The sequence below is a fragment of the Microchirus variegatus genome (assembly GCF_963457635.1).
Source record: "Microchirus variegatus genome assembly, chromosome: 7".
NCBI lineage: Eukaryota > Metazoa > Chordata > Actinopteri > Pleuronectiformes > Soleidae > Microchirus > Microchirus variegatus.
Window position 1 is genome coordinate 19,103,591 of NC_139808.1, and position 20,308 is coordinate 19,123,898.

A 20,308-nucleotide genomic window follows, 5' to 3' on the forward strand; every position below is an offset into this window, starting at 1 on the left:
CCGTTGTGAGGGTCAGCTGCTTCTTCATGAAGATGCCTGCTTCTTAACTTTGGTATGAGAACAGACATAGATTTTACAACTTTAGCAATATGACCATGGCTGAATGGCTCATAGATGTAAGCAGTGTTGCTCCCTGTGTCCTTTCATAATTTTCAGTTGTTAAGCTGTCAAAGAGAGACACTCATTCTTTTCTCGCAGTCCTGTTTTCACTGCTGCGTTTACTGAAAATAATCTGTTTTTGAACAAGTGCTTCGTGGAAATGAGAGGTATAATCATATAAAGTAGATCACATATTATTTACTTTGCCTGTCCCTTGCATACACTACTTTATTCAGCAGTTTTTCCCAAACGATATATGAGCACCCACTTTTTAAAGATGACCTATCACGACCAAAGAGATGTTAATTAAAACTTCAATACAAACATGTTTGGACCCTTTGCACATAATTTGTTTGGTGACCCACCCAAAAATAAAGTCTCCAGCAACACATCTGTGGGTGCCACTGCCAACCCAGTCTCTGGGATTGACTCTTGTTTGATGGAGCAACTGCTTTAAACCTGGATTTTCTATATTTAGTTGGTTGTTTTTTTTTTTCCAGCAGGTGCATCGTCACATTTCCCACTTAAAAGCTTTTAATGTCTTCTTGAACGGAATGCTTCTCAATCCTTGACAAACACAGGCACAGACAGGTGTGTCAGTAAAAAAAAAAAGGGAACACAGACACACGTACCAGCTGTATGCAGTGTGTGTGTGTGTGTGCGCGCAATTTTATTTATTATTATTTAAAATTAGATTTAAGATTTTCATGTAAATGTGAGTTGTGTAGTTATTTGCTATGTGACACCTACTTAACGTATAATTAAACTGACTCCCCAGGAACATAACATTTGTTTTATGACATTTATATGGATTTTTACCATCATGATTTTTTTGTTTATTGGTTTTATTCCATCAGTATATTATGAATGTGCGACCCCCTTATGAACACATCATCCTATGTGTGTGTGTGTGTGTGTGTGCAAATGTGCAAACATGTCATGTAAAGACCAGCCTCTTTGCTACCGTTGTCTTTGTCAGGTCGATTGTTTACACAGCTGCAAGCACGCACGCACGCACGCACGCACGCACGCACTCACGCACGCACAGACACACACCCAGCATACATTTTAAATCTTAGTCCTAGAATTTACAACTTCCTCAGAAATGAGGTTATCCATCATTCAGGCCAGGTTTTGGTGTGGTCTCACAGTTAAAGAAGAAAAAGGATCTTAAACCAGGGGTGTCAAACATATGGCCCGTGTGCCTGAAACGAACCAGCAGAGGGTCTAATCCAGCCCGCAGGACGAATTTGGGAAAATTTCACATTATCGTAGCGTCAAATACTATATTTTTCAGTTCCAGATGCCTGTGGCAACGTGTTTTGTGGCTTTGTAGATCACTGTGATCTGTAAATTGTAATGCACACGTGCAAATGGTAAACTTAGCCTTAATATTGTTGAAAAGTGTTATTTTTCTCAATAAATTTTAAGTTGTTCATAATATGTTATGTAAAAAGATACTTCGATTTTGGAGTCCTTGTTATAGGTTATTATAATATTATTGAACTGCTCTGGCCCATTAACTAATGAGTTTGACACCCCTGTCTTAAACAGATAACATATATACACACACAAAAACAAATCCACCTGAAGATCTGAGACATAATTTTAGCATGATTCCAACATGTGTACGCGTGATCGGTTTGTAGTTCTGAGTCCTACTTTTTGTTTCAATGACTTGGACTTAGCCCCCCCTCCAAAAAAAAATGTTGTAGATGACAATTAATGCAACTTTTGATTTGTTACTTTTGATACCAAGCAATAAGTAAAGTAATATAACTACTAATGAGTAATAAGTCACTTATTAGACTTATAAGTAATTTGGCCAACTTTGCCTAGACAACTCCTCCCCCCCCCCCCTGTGTGTGTGTGTGTGTGTGTGTGATGTTTATATCTTCAGACATTAATCTCTTTGATCTCAAGTATTTTTGTCGGGCTGGAATACTGTGAAGCTCCCACACTGTGTTCCATTATGTATTATATTTCTATCGCTTTCGTAATTCACTGATTTCCTTTTCTGTTCACCACCACATCAGCAGCTCAAGCCAGGTCCTTTATCATCGACAGACAGATGTGAAAGCATTTAGGTCATCCAGATGTTCTTTTGGGTTGTGAGGATAATGCCTTAGAAGGAGGCAGGTGAGGGGAGGGTCATGAGGCTTTTAGTCGGTTGTCAAAATGACATCTGGATCAATTTATACTGCGAATGGAAATGACTGCCTTCACCTGGCAGCAGGAAGGAAACACTTATCATTAGCCCTTGTTTGGTTTGGTCTCGTTTCACGGCATCATCTTTGTCTTTTTTAGGAGACGTTGCTCATGAGCCTTATGTGTACTGTCAGCTCTTTTTCACTGCAGATGCTTTGAAGTCACGGGATGATGTTGATACAAAACAGAGCAGAGGGAGGACACATACTTTCTCTCTCTCTCTCTCTCTGCTGTCTTGCTGTGAAGCATATTATTTCAGTCTGCTTCTCAAGTTACAGTCACAAGTGAGACAATTGATGTTAGCTGACCTCTAGTGGTGAAACATGTACATTGCAGGTTTGCTGCTGAGGTTCGGACTGTGCATCAGATGGGGGGGAAAGGGTAATTCAAGGGACTTGAATGTTATGATTAATGGTGTCAGAAGGGCTGGTCTAGTCTTTTCAGAGTTTTCAGAGTGGTTCACAGAGAATGGTCAGAAAAAGAGAAAAATATCCAGTGAGCAGCAATTCTCTTGACAGAAAATGCCTTGTTGATGCCATAACTCAGTGAAAAATAGTCTTATTAGAAATTACATAAAGGCAACAGAAACACTTTTGACAACCAAAGAATGAAAATGACCTGATCTGAACACATCAAACTTTGAAGCAGATGGGCTATAACCACTCCTGACACTTGTCTGTGTCCCTTATACTGAGTGACCAGTGATTGTATTCAAGTATGCTGGTTTATAGTTTTGCTGTTTTCAGTCTTATTTAAATGCTGTTTCAATGTACATTACATTTTTCCCTCTGTCCAAGTTTACAGTGTAGTGAAAGAAGCTGTGTTTCAACGTGTTTGCTTTGATCCCTCCACCCCAATGGCTGCAACATACTCATAACATGCCAAAATGATATATCAGTATTTATTTGGGGTGGTTTGTTTCATCATGTACCCCTAAGCTAAACCTTTACAGAAGTCCTAATATTCACAAGTAGACGTTAATCACATCCTGATGTGTTTATGGACCCTAATGTAAGTGAAATCTGAGTCTTTGATGTCTGTTTGTTTCACAGTATTTATGATGTTATGTTAAAGGGCAAAGCTTTTTGACTCCCCACCCCTTCCACTAATTTTCATACAGTCCCTTAGTGGTGGCCTTTGTTCGCTGATCTCTATCACAGGAACTGTAAATCATGGTCTTACTGAGCATTGGGCAGGACCCGAAAACTTTCAACCTATCACTTGTCTGACTTTATGGTTCAACCAAAACATCTGCTGCACTCACAACCACAACTCAAAGAAAGCAAGAAGAGCAGCAGGCCCTATTGGGACATGGAGAACTCAACACAACTGCCGTAAAAACTGTTTCACATCAGCAGACGGGCCTCGACAAAGTCAAGACTGAAAAGACTGAAATAGTTTGGGAAACACAAGTGTTTTATTATTATTTTTTTTTTTAAATATGAACACAGGAAATTACTAGAGGTGAAATCTGAGGGAGAGGATGAATTGTTGTAAAAGTACATAGTATAATAGGGGTTTTGTGTGTCTCAGGAATGGATTATCTACTTTGACCAGTTCAAGTTCCAGACACCAAGTAATAAATCAGAGAGATTTGCTCCACTCAGACACCGTCACCTCCCAACAGCTGCTTCTGCACTGTTACTGCAGGGAAAAAACAAATAGCAGATGGGATAAGGAATAAACAGAAGAATGCATATGAGAAGAGATGACAAGAGAAGAGAAGATGCATTTAGACGAAAACAGGGGAAAGTAAATAGAGATCAGTTCATCAGAGCAAAAAAAACAGATGTGATCAGAATAAAAGGATCCCGATAGAAACTGAGGTGATATTTGACGAGACAGATGCTGCAAATGAAAGAGGCAAAGATAAGTGGGGAAAGCTGACAGATCAAAATCAAACACTCATGTGCTGTGAAAAACAGAGTTAACTCTCCTGTTTACTCACACATGAATCATACCATGAATCAGTTGTTGTTATCACTTTGAGTTTTGTCTGTTTACCGACACATCCAGTGACCACCGACTGAACTTAAACCTCAGTTTGCTGAACGTTTCATCTAAAAACAGGCTCTGTCAAGCAATACTATCAGACCTGACTGAAGGGGTGTTCATGTACACCAGCAGCACAGAACCGGTCAGGGGTAAGAAGCATGTATTCAGTCGAACTGCTCAACGACCACATTTTATGAGCAGTAAATGTCATACTTTCTTTGTTAGCTGTCTGTCATAATGTGGTTTTTGCCTTTGTCTGTCTTGACATAATGGCTTCCTGTGTTCAGTGTGGCAATGTCACCGGGCGACACCAGATCTAAACACTGCCATCGTGAAACACACAGAGAGATTAACTGATGAGCTCAGTGATGGGAATAATGGTGTTAAAAATAAACGGCATTACTAACTGAGTTGTTTTTCTCAGTAATGGGTTACAGTTTCTATTGTCACAACGTTTAGTGTTTTCAAACTGGAAGTACAGTCATTACTTTTCCCTCATTGACATGAGAAGCAAGAATATATATGTACATCAAAAGTTCTAAAACATCTTTGAAACATGTCATTGTTCATAGTCATGATAATATTGACAATAATGTGTTAAATTTGATCACTGTCTTGTCTCACAACATTAAAATAGTGTAGATTAGTGTTTCTGTTAAGAATTTATTCAAGTGTCCATTTCATTCATTTAGCTTATATTCAATTTTATTATTGAACACACAGTTGAAATTAAAGTTTTATGGACATATTTGAACATTAAAAAGAAACTAGATACAATGTGGTAATTCAGTTACTTACTCTAAACACTAACTTTTTGGGAGAAGTAACTATAACTAATGAGTTTTTTTAAATGAACATGCCCAACACTGGATAAACTTAATCTCTGTGTGAATTAATTTACCATTGGTTTGGATTTAATTGACTGGGATGTGAAATGTAATTTTCAGGTTCAGTTATTCTACTTTACAGCATGAATAACTCAAAATTGATTTGTCCGATTGTTGCATGTACAGCAAACTCCAGCAGTCAGAGTAAGAAACATCAAGATGTCTCCTCTAATCTGCTTTTTTCCCACACAGCCACACTCACACCTGTTCTCCACTTCACCTGAAACAACATGGTCTGTGTGTGTCTCTGACTCAGCTGCATGTTTGGATCTCCCCGTTTCCCATGGCCCGACAGCAGGCATTGTTTTTAAATACCACACTCCCAAAACACCACTGTGTCGACAGCTTTGCTTTGGCAAACACGTAGAGATGAGAGTTAACCATGAAAAAAAAATTCATTGGTTGTTGTTTGATGATGAATTTGAATATGATAATATAGAGCTTAGCATGAAAAGACATCTAATAATGATGTTAATAAATATTCTTACAAAACAACATGTCAGAAAATAGGGAGAACCCCCCCCCCCACACACACACACACACGAAAACATAATTGAAAAATCAAATCAAAATTTTATTTAAAATTGGTCCCATGCAGTAATTGATTTACTAAATAAAACCATATTTATCAGTATTCACCACACTGCACTATCTTGATTTTTTTTTTTTTTAGTTTTTCCATACCTATATTAACTGATATAACGGCATGTAATCTTCAGGAAGTCTAAATTAAGAAAAAAAATACTGTTTGAAATGTAAAAATAAAAAAATGTGAAATGACAAAAATAAATAAATTATCTAACAATAATTTCCATCCAGAGATATTTTATTTTCTGGTGTGTGATGATCAGTAGGTTCAAGTATGTGTGACTGAGTCCACACATTGGAAAAGGACAAACATTTCTCACATTTTAGTGCCTCAGTTTGCAGTTATTTTTCTTTTGCTGTTGTGAATTCAACACCTGCTTCCAACACTCGACCAGCGCCCAGCAGTGACCGGCTGAGGTCAAATCCTCCCAGCACTGTGGCTCTCAGGAAAACACATCAAGACAGAGAGGAACTAACCAAAACATATGGAACCACTCAGTGGCTCTACCACAAGACTTTGACATATGATTGTAATCAATATTGCATCTAAATGCCTACTTCTTTCTGTGGAGAAAAAAAAAAAAAGCTTTCAGAGCCAGAAAAGCTCTGTGAAATATTTAATTCAATTAAGTGTTCCACAGAAAAATATTTCACTTGACAAAACTGTCTCAGGAGGATACATTTCTCTTTAAATCATTGCAGCCTCTACCACTGTAACTTGAAGTGATATCAGTAAACTTCCTCATTGACAATTATCCACTTGCATGTCCAGCTGAAGTCTGCAGAAGGAAAACAAAACAAATATGGTTTGTGTTTTTTTCCCCTTTCTATGGCAAAGATGTTCCCAGTTTGGGATGCCTTTAATGTATCATTCCTCTCCTGCAGAGAATGCACGGTGCATTATTCCCAGCATTTGATCTACTAAGCTCTTGCAGACTCAGGCTCTATCCTGGATTGCAGCGGAGACGGGTTCACTGGCAAAGCTCGCTGTTTTCCACAGGAGAGTGAGGATCGTATTGTGGATGTGGAATTAATGGGATTTTGTGATATGACAACATGATGAGAGCATTATGTAGGATGCGGAGAGCATGACTGTGATGATATCTGAATTAACAAAGGGTGATGAACCTTTCAATGAAATATTGTATAATTAACTGAGAGAATAGCTCTGCTTTGAACCACTATTTTATCACTCGCCGTTATATTATATTCTACAACAAGTTTCATTTTAAATAGATTCTCAGTAGTGTGCCATTTTTAACATTTCTCCAGTGTTCCTTAAACCCTCCCTTGTGTTTAATGTGCCTATTTTGAGGTGCATTATGTAATAGCTCTATAGCAACTGGCCATAAAATCCTCCTAATATGTCACAGAGACTCAGGAATAATGTTCATATAACAAACTGCAGACTGAAAATCATGTTTATGTTTTGAAAATCATGTTTTGGCATGTGGCGCCACCTACCGCCGTCTACCAATCATTGCAGTCAGTAGAGTCTCAGCTGCCGAGCAACCACAGGTTGCCAGTTACGTCAGAAAACAAAACCTAAGACCTTGGTATTTTGAATTTGAATGTAGTAACTGTTTTTGGCCACATTCTTACATATGGCACCTTTAAATGTGTAGTCTAATGTAACTTCTCTTATTTTAACTGTTAAGGCTTTAAACACAACAAGGAGGATTCAAATGCTCAACTCCAAAGTAGGGTAAAAAAAAAAGGAATGTATTCAACAAACAAAAGACGGTCTCAAGGAGGAAGGCAAACGTATGGCGGATCAAAATCTATACTCTAAAAGCTTAACTTTTACTTGTGATGCTGTGGTTCTCGGACGACAGGACTGTGAAGCAAGATGGACAAAAACGAACTGACACAAGACAAGGGAAACGAGGACTATTTATACATGAGGTAGGGGAACACAGGTGAAACCAATGAGGGGTAGGTTTGGCAATCTCAGGAAAGGAAAGGAAAAAAAATCACACAAAGGGAGGAAGTCAGGATCTGAGAACAGAGGGAGAAGATGAGTACAAAATAAAACAGGAAGTAAATGACAAGACTGGACATAAGTGACTTACTAAACATAAAGCGACACAAAGGACCAACATGAACTAATCGACATGACAAAACGTGAAACACTAAACATGATTACATTACAACATTAACATATTTGACAAGACTTAACATTAACTGGATATATGGGTGAGTCTATGTGTGTAATATAGTGTTACCCATTCATTTACTTCATGTTTTAGTTCCATGAAAGTGGTGATTGGCAATTTAATTTGTGCAAATACTTCGATAGAATGAGGCCTTGACGCCATAAGATGTACAACTCAATGTTTCCGAATAGACTGAACACTGAAGGCTCGACATGTTTCGCACAAATTTATTGTCTTTTTTTCAGTCATCTGTGAGAAGCCAGATGCGTTTACATAAATGTGAAACTGCACCGACCGAAGGCCATGATTGTATGCCAGCAAGCCCTCCTTTCTGTATTAAAATGTGATGTCTCATTATAAAATCTCAGTGGGAACAAAGCTGTTAAATTGGGACAGATGGAGAACAAATTAAAGTGTTGGAGGCGTCTCTGTGCCACCTTTTATTAGCCATAAAAAAACGGAGCAGTATAAGGAGAACCCAGACTGATGGATTAACACATATTTAAGGAGGCAAATATTTTGGGAACATGTCACGATGTATCACTCAACAGCACCTGAATGAGAAATGAACGACAAGCACACACATGCACACACGTGTGTCCCGCTGACCCTGTTGGAATGTCCTTGAATGTACGTCTTTTCTCCTCAAGACCATTTTTTCCCTCTATTCACAAAGTGACACACAGCTCAAAATATGCTTTATATCCTCTCTTTAAAGAGATGATGACACATCACTCACAAAAACACGTGTGGTGTAGAAAGACGTCAGCAGGGAAGAAGCTTGGACATATATCCGTTGTGTTTGTTGAAAGAAAAAAACAATTGTGTAAATCACAACCCTGAACCCCCGCCAATCTTGACAGACTGATGTCTGACAGGAAATGATGTCACAGTCACAGCAGCAGAACTCCAGATACTGATAAGGTCACTCTCCCTGGGAAAGTGAAAAGACGAGAGAGAGACAGATAAACCTATTGTTTTCTATTGCTTCCCTTTCTTGTCCCATCAAGACAGGAGTGAAAACAGCCAAAAGCTATTCACACATCCATCACCGAGATGGCAAACTTCAAAATAATGTCACTTGAGACATGCTGTAGGTGTTTGGGTCAGGTCCAAGAGCAGCGTACACTCAGAGAATTATCTTGGCTAAGATTACTCTCCTCCTGTTGTGTTAAATGAAAACAACCCATGACACATAAAGTTAATGAATATAAGCTCAGAGAGCAAAATGTAGTCAGGTAATTGATCCAAGAAGTGATGCAGGAGGTAGACTGCCAGGGGGAGAGTTGCTGCTTTCCAATTCTGTAATTGACAGTTAGTGTGTACACTCACTGTGAGTCATGTTTTATAGACTGTAGGCTGCTGTGTCTAAGTGCACGCAGGGGGGTTATGTGGGCAAATGTTAGATTGAGGTAAATACTGATGAGGTTCTGCTCATTTGCCGTAGGGGTCTCCCACTCACGAGGAAGGAATTAGGCACGGAGCAATCTGGGTCCAATCCTGCTGCGTTTGTGTGCAAGTATGTGTGTGTGAACATATGTGTTTATTATCTATATTGACAAAGTTGCTCATACATGTGCATGTTTTTATGGTTGCTTAATGAACCCTTTTGGGTGTGTGCTCCAGTGCTCCAGACTTCCTGTATTTGGCAGTATCTCCAGGACTCTCACTCCGTATCTCTGTGTACATTTCCCTGTCTAGTTTTGTCTGGCCTTTGTTCCTATGTGTGTTTATGTCTGCAAATTTTAGAGCATCCTATCACATCTCCATGTTCACTGACTCACACAGAGCACAGAACCTCCTCCACCCCCTTCCACTGTCTCACTGTTGGTTCAGCCCATCTGGTTTTCATGAGGGACGGAGCTGTGGCCTGCTTTCATCCTGATCAGTTTCAGCTTCACTGTAGAAGGATTAGCCTGGACTTGTCTGGACCTTCAATAATAACTTGAGAAAAAAGTAGACTGCTTCCATTTCCAAAAAATAAATGAGACTCAGAGATATTTCAAAAATATATCTATATAGATATATATCTATATAGATATATATACAGTATAATATATAATATATGGTGGATGGAGGTGAGCAGTGTGGTCGTTGAGGTACTTACAAATTGTTAATATGTTGCTGAACGTGCCACTAGTGCACCACTGCATTCAAGAACCAGTCTGAGACACAGAAAACATGGCTACACGCACACAAAATAACTTATTTTAGCCACAAATCTTCACTTTGTGAGGAAATGTTTGCCACTTTACCTCAGCCTTTTCTGGCTGGAAACTGAAGTTTATCTCTTTTGTAAACCCCTCCACCACAGGTGTTATTGATCTACTGCTAGTAAAATTTTCTGAAGATAGTATAGACCAGGCCAGGCATAGTCTTTTATTAGGGGAACATATTGTTAAGTGGCAAAGAGTGATTAGTGAGAGTGAGAGTCTGTCGCTCAGGCTAGTTCTGGGTGATGGGAGTAATCTTGGAGAAGGCCACGCCAGAGGACAGCAGGATTACTTATTATTATGATTATTACTACTGGCCATTGGTTGGTCTTGTCCTCTACTTACTCCAGCTTCATGAAAGCAACACTTACTTAAAGGGACAATATGTAGTATTTATGGGTTTATATAACCCAAAATCCACTTTTTTTATACATATTATGTGCTCCTGCATTGTCTAGTCGCTGTATAATATTTTTTGTTTCATTTTCGTATTGTTTCAAAAAGTCATGTAAAATAACATGGTCGCGGGATGCGGTTGCATAGCCACTGTTAGCAGCGAGACGCCATGTTTCTACCGGAGCCTGTAAGGACAAACGCGAGAGAACATATCAAGCGTCGCTTTACTTGTAGTGGAAGTCCCGCCTCCACTCTCTCCGCTTCGTCTGCTACGGCCGCGGTAGCTCGCCCTCTCCCTCGCCTCACGAACCTCATCTGCTGACACGGAGAAAGACAACGAGGACGACATTTGACCGGCTGCGGATACCGTAGCACTCAGGGAAGGGAGGGGGTGAGCAGAGGAGCAGTTCTTTGTTGTAAATTTCAGCCTCTCCTCGAGATGGCACTATAAACTACTTACTTCACCTTTAACTTAACTTTATCTTTTTCAGGTGCATGATAGCCAAGGAATATTACGTTATATCAGTGTTACACAACATATTCTACATATTCCTATTAATATACACTTCATATTCTACACAATCTGAAATACAAATACAATTGAATTGAATTATAAAGTTAATGAGACCAAAGTACATATATCCTTCTGCCATCGTGTTAAATTTGGTCTTGGTAGATTCTGTAGCTGTTGGAGATTGCTGTGTCAAGGAATAGCCTTATAAGTTTAAATATTTGTGATTGAGCCGATAAACCAGTGGTTGGTGTTTAAAGCAGTGCATCTGCTGCTTCTCTCCTTGTCCTCTTAATCCCTTCTAAAAACAGATGTCCACATCAAAGAAACAAGCTTCAATCCTTTTCCCGAAGGGGAAGATGAGAGTGAAACAAAGAGAAGAAATGGGAAAAAGAAAAAAAGGAACACATTTTAAAGATCACCTACATATTTTTGTGGTTTAAGAGTGAAAGACAAATTGGCATGGCTTTGGTTCTGCGAAAGAAAAACATTCGAGGAATGTTCAAGAGACTGCGCTCTCTGCCGAGTGGGAGACGGCAGATACAGCGAGAGTCAGAGGAGGAGGCTCACAGTTTATGGTTCAAGCCGAAAACCTTACCTCATAAAAAAAAAATGTCAAGCAACACGTTTGTATTATGGAAGAGGTGGATTTCTGGAATTCAAATGGACAAACAGACAGAGAGGTGGAAGCCAAAAAAGTTACCTGCTTGTCTAAACTCATATCTGGCCTCCAGTCGACACAAATAAATGTTGACCTGTCAATCTTTTTTCATTGGAACGTCTCAGTGATGAGTCCCACGTCTTTGCAGCAGCAGCTCTTGGGTTTCATACTTTGTATATATCTTCCAACTCTAGATGTAAAATGTAGTCTAGAGGGTGTAACCCTACATTCCTCTGGCCTAATGCACAGTTATAGCCACACACTCTTCACATGCTTGCTGCTGCTTGGCTCGGACCTCTGCAGGGAAGCCCTTCCGCTTTGATATGAGTGAAAGATTGGGCAGTCTTCTGGAAGACAATTGCTAAAGAGAGGAAATGAGAAAGCCTGAAGCAGACATTGGAGGTCTGTAAAGGACAGGAGAGAGGAGAAAGACTGACTTAGCCTTCTGAAAGCTCCCTGCGATTAAAATAGAAAGGAAGGGGCCACAGATGAGGGTCTGGATTTTCTGCAACTCTGTCATAATGTGCAATGCGAAAGTGAATGCATCCGTGTGTTTACAAACAGGACGTGGATGTAGGAATATCAAAAGTCTCACACGACATAAAAGTAACACAAACATTCAGTGATTTTTTTTTTCTTTTGTGCGTCCAATTGTGAAATACAGTATATATCGAATGGTTAGGTGAGTGAAAAAGCCTGAGAGAGAGGGAAGAAACTCAAAAGCCTTGAGGGGGATTTCCTCAGAAAACTTTTCTCCTCCCAGTCTCAGACTCTCTCTCTCTCGCGCTCTTGCCTCCTCCCCTCCCTCTCACCCCAAACACTCTCAGAGAAGCCTGAGAAGTGAAAGAGGCGGATCAACAGGCAGCTTGACAATTTGCTGCATTCTGTGCTACACATTCTGATGTGTGGAGAGTCTACGAAGGCTGGGAATTACTTTTTGCGTACTTTTCAACCCATACAACTTACTGTCATGTGGATGTACTTCAGCCACCTTCTGCTGCTGATACGCTCACCATGGCAGCTCTATCAGCACAGTGTGTAGGGAGGCTGTCTGAGCAGGAATATCAGGAACTAAAATGAAAACTTTCTGCCTGAGAAAACAGAAGAGAAACTCCTGCAAAGATGGTGAAGTAACACCACGTTTTATTTGTGGTTGTCATACTTGTCTGTTGTTACTTTCTGGTTTAAAAGTCGTAGTGCTCCACTGACCCACTGACTGAGAGTGTAAGTGTGTGGTGTGACTTTTTTGTCTCTGAGTGGTTTTGTTAGTAATGTGTCTCTGAAGTTCTGATAAGCCCAGTTTGGACCGAGCAAACAACACATCACTGCAAAAGCTTTAACTACCTCAGTAGTTGTGTAATACTAAACAGATGCATTCTCTTTGTTACCTATTCACGAAACCTTATCTTTGTGGCATAGAAAGGCAGCACAAAGCTAATGTCACCATGCTCTTCCAATCCTTTTTGTTGTCCTGAACACAGTTGGTGGTGGTTTGTTTTCACATCAACAAGCCTGCAGCATCTCAAGCATTGTAAGTGCATGCACGCTGACAAAGAGACACAGAGAGGCACATTGTCTTTTGTTTCAGTCCTTTAAGTCTTTTTGATTAGTACTTAGTTCATTGATGCAGATGGAACACTTACTTCAGGTTAGAGTGATTTGTTGTGTAAAATAGAGTTTCTGACAGCTTTGCATGTGCACATGATTGAATTCTCCATGTCAGTGTTGCGGCTCTCATAAAAGTTCAACCGCTGGGCTTTAATGACTAGAGAGGAGAAGTCTAATCCTGGTAACAACAGGAGCAAATAATGACAGTGAAAGAGCCACATGATGGGAACATGTTAGACTCTGACGATGGGTTTGTGGGAGGATGTGGCCTTTTTCAACTTTTGTTTACTGCCTGTTGTCTCAGGGGAAATTGAAGATAAATAAAGATTATTATTGTATGAAGACTTTTGGTGAAAATCCATCCACTGAATTCCTGGGGATGGAGGATTTATGTGCATTTATATGGAAAGTGTTCAGACTCATAATATCTCTCTAAGTGTTGTGGATAAATCATAGCTTTAAAAGAAGGATGTTTATAGAAATCCAGACTTGGCTGCTCTTCATGGCCATCGCTGCACTTTGTCTTCCCTTCACCTCCGCTGCAGCTCTTGTTTGACCAGCTTTTACAGCCTCGACTGTTTGTTTTTCTTTTTGCATGACTGATGTTGTCATCCGTTACCACCCACCAACTTATAGTCATGACCCCTATTGTCTAAATTAGTAGATTTACTGTGCTGAACGTGACCAGGGGTTTCTATCTTGTGCAAACACTCAACAATCGTACAAAACCCAGAGCACCGCAGTGCTGGCGTGCACTTTATTTGCATTTAGTTACTGTGTGATTGGGGGGGGGGGGGGGCAAGAGTCACTTATTCACCAGCAAGGTCAAGCACAGTCTTCTTAAGACCTTGGGGGTTGTGTTGGACAATAAACTTGGTGATATGGTGCAGGGCAGATCTGCTGCAGCATCTGTTGCTGTATTCAAAGTTTATTTAAAGGTAATGCAAATCATCAAAACCTGTGCTAGAGTTGTCGTTCTTCATGTAAGACATGTTTGGTGTAAGCTCAATAGACCATTAATTAATTTACCGGGTCATGCAAAATCGTGTTAAATCCTATAAGACAGATCTTTTTGAACCAGCATTCATTGTCACTTTGTTTCCTTCAATATTCACCTTATGTAGAGTGAGATGTATTTGCTGTAATGTCTGTAGGATTGTAAGTCCTACATTCAATCAGCATCTCTTTTTTGGAATTCCTCATCTTTTTCATCCTTAAAGAGAACAACTTTATCATTCAAAATTGCAATTTGAACCAATAGAATTAACAAATCACAAAGTTTATTTTTGATTATCCTGTGTTCTGTGTCAATTAAAAAATGCAATATATTAATGTGAGAAACAATGAATATCTTTAAAATTGCTCGTTAAAATCCTTAAAGTGGTTGGTATTTTGATTGTATCGATTGTGCTTGCTTTAAATCTATAACACAGTAAATATTGACCTGAAGGTGGAAATATTGACTCAAATCATAAATGCAATTAGATATTTTTTGTAAAACTACTCTAGCTCTACAGGCTGCAGAAATGTTTGTGCTGTGAATCCAAAACAACAGCTGAAAGATGCTCAATGTCCCATATGCCTGAGGGTAAAAACTCTCCATTTTATTTCCACATCAATGGATCATGACTATCTCAACAGACACAGTGGACATTTTGAGATATTTTAAATCAACCGTATGAATTTTAACGTGATATTTTAACTGTTGGAAACAGTTGCCTGATGTGAAAGTGTATAGACACACGAGGCCACATCTGTCTCTCTCTCTCTTTGACAGTCCTGGGAAAGTCATCATTAGCTCTATTCCCTGCCTGTAATGAGTCATCACATCTTTATATCATCTGTGCTCCAGTCAGACTTTTTGCCCACCGCTCCACTTGCTGTGATTTTGCGCAATTGCTACAGAGCCAGACGGAGAGAGAAGATCTAAACATGGAACTGCTGTGATTTATAGAGAAAATAGGAATAATTGCAGACATGTGCTTTGCGGCGCTGTATGAGCCAAATTGTTCCTAATTTTCTTAAGTCAGCAAGTAAAGGTTCGGGGAGTTGTCATAGCTCTGAGCTGAGTTTTCACTGTGTTTATTGTCTATGTACCAGAAAAGTGGGTTAAACTCAATAGAGGCTGTGCCGTATATTTTCAAAACAGAAGCTTTGCCAAGTGTTCTGGGGGAAAACGTCTGTGCAATAGGCTGCGTCTGAGTACATTGTCTCCAGAGAGTCACAGCAACATTATCATTTCCTTTTCAGACTGCTAGAGGGTTTGTTGTTGTGGCTTCCTCTGGAGCCATTTTTGTGAGGAAACAGTTGTATTTCAGCCACTTCGGTGGTTATGACACACCAATCCCTCAGACATAAAGATGAGTTTCTGCTTGCTCATGACCAAAACCAGTTGAACAGCTTCAATCACATGTGTGAAGGAGATCGTGACGTGGCACCTCTTTGTGCCATATGCAAGTGTAATTTGCTTTAATACTACAGGTAAAAAACCCCAACAAAACATTTCCTGTTTTTTGATTTTTTCCATATGTACTGTAGACCAGTGTTTTTCAACCAGTATGCCATGGCACACTAGTGTGCCGTGAGAGATCATCAGGTGTGCCGTGGGAAATTATCCAATTTCACCTAATTGGTCTAAAAACATTTTTTGAAAACAAATAATTAATTATCTGCAAATAATATGGATATAAATATTCAAGACACTTTCATAAGAATGACTAAATTGTTAATATAGGCTACAGAGTATCATTTTTTAAACATTTTTGTTTGGCGGTGTGCCTCGTGATTTTTTCAATGAAAAAAATGTACCTTGGCTCAAAAAAGGTTGAAAAACACTGCTGTAGACTGTTCTTGCATTGTTTGGAGATGTGCACTGTAGGGCTACAACATGTAGAGCAAAACAGATGTTCGTTTTGATTACACTTGCAATAAACACCATGTACGTAACAAATACCTTGTGTTACGGCTTTTACAAGGCATTCCATTACTTCCTGTACTATTAATGTTTTTCCAATTTTCTTTTTTTTTTTTACATAATGAGATAGTCTGGGAACAATTACTGTGTTGCACTTTCCATCAACAAAACATCTGTAATAGTTTTCCAGATGCAAACTTTGGGAATGAACTTGGTTTCAGGAGACACTGTCAGCATGAACTTCACCAAAGTCACACACTTATGTTTTCTTTTTTTCAGGACATTTCTTTTGTGTCTTTATGGTCCATTTGTATTGAACCTTGAACAAACAGTGATGTACTTCCTTCCTTGCAAGTTATACCATCAGGTATTTTGGCAATTTCTTAAATGTTACAACTGTCTCATCCTGTTGTTGTGATCTTAGAAATATGATGGGATTAGAGGAACAATGGGAATGTTGCTGTGTCCTTAAAGCAACCTCAGGACAGGAGAGCAACGGGCATTATTTTGAAAGATATCGTTTGAAAGTTGCCATTTCATAAAATGTGGTTTCAGCTATGAGTCATAGATTTATTAAAGATTCACACACACACGTGATTCATTGTTTTACAAAGACAAATATTCCCAGAGTGACTGTACCACAGGGTTGTTGCAACAATTTCAGGTCACGTTCATCTCTGTACTCCCATGTTGTAATTTAGTTTGAATAAATGCTTCTGCAAAATAAACACATTTTCTCAAATACTACATATTGTACACTAAAACTCACAAAATATCCATGAGCCATTTTTCCTTTAAAGACACATACTTTGGGATCTTCTGTCCTATGAAATGAATATTCGGTGCCCTGGCACATCATTTGCCTGCCAGCGAACACACACTGTGTTTACCCCTGGCAGAAACAACTTTAAAAAGGAGTTTTTTTTTTTCATAAGTGCTTAAAAGGATTTAGAAAGGTTTAGCTGAATGGAGGGCCCCTCTGCTGAGTTTAACAAGAGTGGATCTCACAAAGGCAGCACTGTCTTCCTCACTGCCAAACAGGAGATACTGAAGGTTCAAGAGGGAAAGAGGGGAGAAGAAGGGGGAGTAAATGAGACACCCATTACATGTTTTTGATCATAATAAGACCACGACTATGATTGTGATAATGATCAACATGATCTCAACATCTTCAAATTTTTCTGTTGTTGTGTAAAACCAACAACGGCAAAGCGAACACAAACCGCAAGTCCATTTATTATGGAATTTTGAAAACCACAAAAGAGAGAATGCAAATCGTATTTGCATATGCTTTAGATTCTTCTTCCCACATTTGTTGTGGGTTGGTGTCAGGTCCCATAAGCCCTGCATGTGTCACCACTCTGACTCTCTTTTGTTTTGTCTGAGTTGGTGATGACTGAGCCTCTTTTTGGACACATGTGCAGGTCCATACTCGCCAGACGGAGGCAGTTTTCAGGATTTACCAGAACATCTTAACTCAGCTGTCACTTCGGTTTAGTGCTTCCTTTTTTCAGCCCTGTGGGGGAGTGACAGTAATGTCCATGTCTTTGTGAGGATTTCAGCAAAATGTCCGGTTCAAGTAAGAGACATCACGTTAAGAGCTGGTGTCCAGTTTACAACAGTCACATTCCGTGCAGATTATCTTTGCTAATCTTTTGACGCATTGTGACCAAAAACACATACACATTGTGCATTGCACAGCTTGACAGTTTGTTTATACTGTGGCTCAAATCTGACTTTCTTTTGCCAAAGCCCAAGGCAATACAGAAAAAACCTGTAATTACCTGCTTAATACTCAACACTGCAAATCCTCCCAGCCTTTGCTAAGACAATGAAGGAGTGAACTTTTATAACAAATGTCCTTTGTCCACATTAGAATGCCAGTTCAGGTCCAACAATGACTTTCTTTTAGAGACCCAGGCCCTTTCTAGAATTAACGCATGGGCAACACTGGACAATAATCAGCAGAGGGAATCCCCTTGTCTTGAATGTGTAGAGGAGGCGTAGGTGGAATGAGCTCATCAGCTAGTTAGTGACCAAACCTCACAGTCTATCTTGATCAAAGATAAAGACTGAGAATGAATGCATTAATAGCAACTCCATGTTTCCCAAACAGGAAGAATGAGAACATAGCAATGTAGGGAAAGTGGCATATTGCAGACAAAACAGCAGCAGGCACTTGGGCTGACCTTCCAAGTCATTGAAATTTTACAATGTTAAAATGATTGCATTTTATTACACCAGTAGTCATTAAAAGGAGGGTCAATTTTAGATTTTTGCCTACAGACATCTTGGAGTCCGACATCCTGCATCACAGAGAAAGACTATGCTCAATGGCTTGTATTACACTTATTTTGTGTTTGCACACTTGATTAATTACACATATTCAGCACATAGCTAATCATCAACTCATATAGCAGCAACACAATGCATTAGGCATGTAGATGTGGTCAAGACCACCTGTTGAAGTAGAAGAAACTGAGTGTCAGAATGGGTAACATCCATTCATCCATCCATCCATTGTCCACCACTTTATCCTTGCCCTGTCTACTATGATTTTCAAGCACACTTGTGACTGTGGTCTGAAAAAATGAATGGCCAGACTGATTTGAAATGATAAAAAGGCAATAGTTAATAGTAATATATATATATATATACATACATATATAATAGGTGTTGTGTGTCTAATAGTTGCTGTAGAGTATGTTGATTTGCTTGCTGACTGAATTGTGAAAGAAAGCTGACATGTTTTGCTAGAACATGTATGATCTAGGGCCAAAGGTTCCACCATCACTTTTGATTATCATTCTGATGAATAAAGTCATGGTAGTCAAATGCTAAACCAAACGTACCAAACATTAACACTTTGTAAGCCATTCACAGTATAGCCAGTTATCTGGCAGTTTGTCAGGTGAAATGAGACACAGAAGAGTTCTCAGCACTGGCAGGCCACCCTCCCTGCCCTCAGTCAATTTGGCCGTCTGGCCTGTCTGAGCTGGGTCCAGCTGAACGGTGCTTAGTAAAATCTCAAGAGGGTTTCACTCGTATGAATATCACTAGCCAAACCACCCACAGAGAGGACCTCCTGTCAAGGGAGATAATGTCTCATCCTTTAAAACTTCTTTGTTTTGAGAAGTTTATTTCTGCCTTTGTGTTAAAGGAAAAAAGCCTTAGATCTGAAAAGATTTTTGTAATAATGTTATGATAATAAGTCACTGAAATTCTATCTCAGGTTTTTACTGTAAAGAACTGATTATTCCACAGAAAAAATGACATGCTCCAATACGCACGTCACTGCACGGTTGGTTCAGTAACAAACGTGCACACTGGGAAACTGCATTTCTTCAATGTACAGTACCTTCACAGTGCTGTTTTCAATTATAGACATGACCTCAGGTTTACACTCAGACATACAGTAGAACCAAGCGTTGAATAGCTGCGTTGAATAGCTGCAGTCAGTCTTAAAACAGCTGTGTTGCATTACCATTCAAGATCCAGCCTCAAAGATTCTCTGTAGTCCATTTCCTAATCTATTGTGACAGATGTGCCATATCTGGAAAAGAAAAGCAGCGTTCCTTTCTACTGAGGACATACAATATCTACAAAGAGTCAGAAAGGGGTCGAATGAAATTATATTGATCTGTCATTAATTGCTGTTGACTTTGTCCCTTTAGCTTATTTTGCAGACACTTGCCCTGCTACACAAGACCAAATATAGTTAACTTTCAAGTCAAAGGCTGAATGATTAACTGAAATATTCTGTAAATCACGAACAGCAGTTAAAATTTTACGACCTTTGTTCCTCGTGTTTCATGTCCAAAGCTCCTCACAGAAATATTCATAAGCCAAACACAGCACAGTCCCAGTGCTAACCAGTGTGAGGTCTTTGAAGCTGCAGCACTTGTGTTTACACTGGGCCAGGCTCTAGTCCAGACTCTGGTCCTGTTCAGGCCATCAACCTAAATGAGGAAGGGGCTCCTTTGTGGGACTGGGATTTTTACACAGCAGGGTACTGTGAACTGATTGTATGAATAGCTCACCTGCTGTGATTGGCAGCAAAGACCTGTCCAGA

At 39.5% G+C, this 20,308-nt stretch overlaps 1 protein-coding gene across 1 annotated transcript in view; it reads left to right on the top strand.

Annotated features, from left to right (window-relative positions):
* Positions 1-12,645: 12,645 nt before the first annotated feature.
* The window catches only part of quob (quattro b), a 29,933-nt gene continuing 22,270 nt past the window's right edge, over positions 12,646-20,308 (top strand). The window contains exon 1 of the mRNA XM_083891914.1: positions 12,646-12,839. Coding sequence (XP_083748040.1) covers positions 12,837-12,839 — 3 coding nt within the window. The 5' untranslated portion in view covers positions 12,646-12,836. The remainder of the gene's footprint in view (positions 12,840-20,308) is intronic.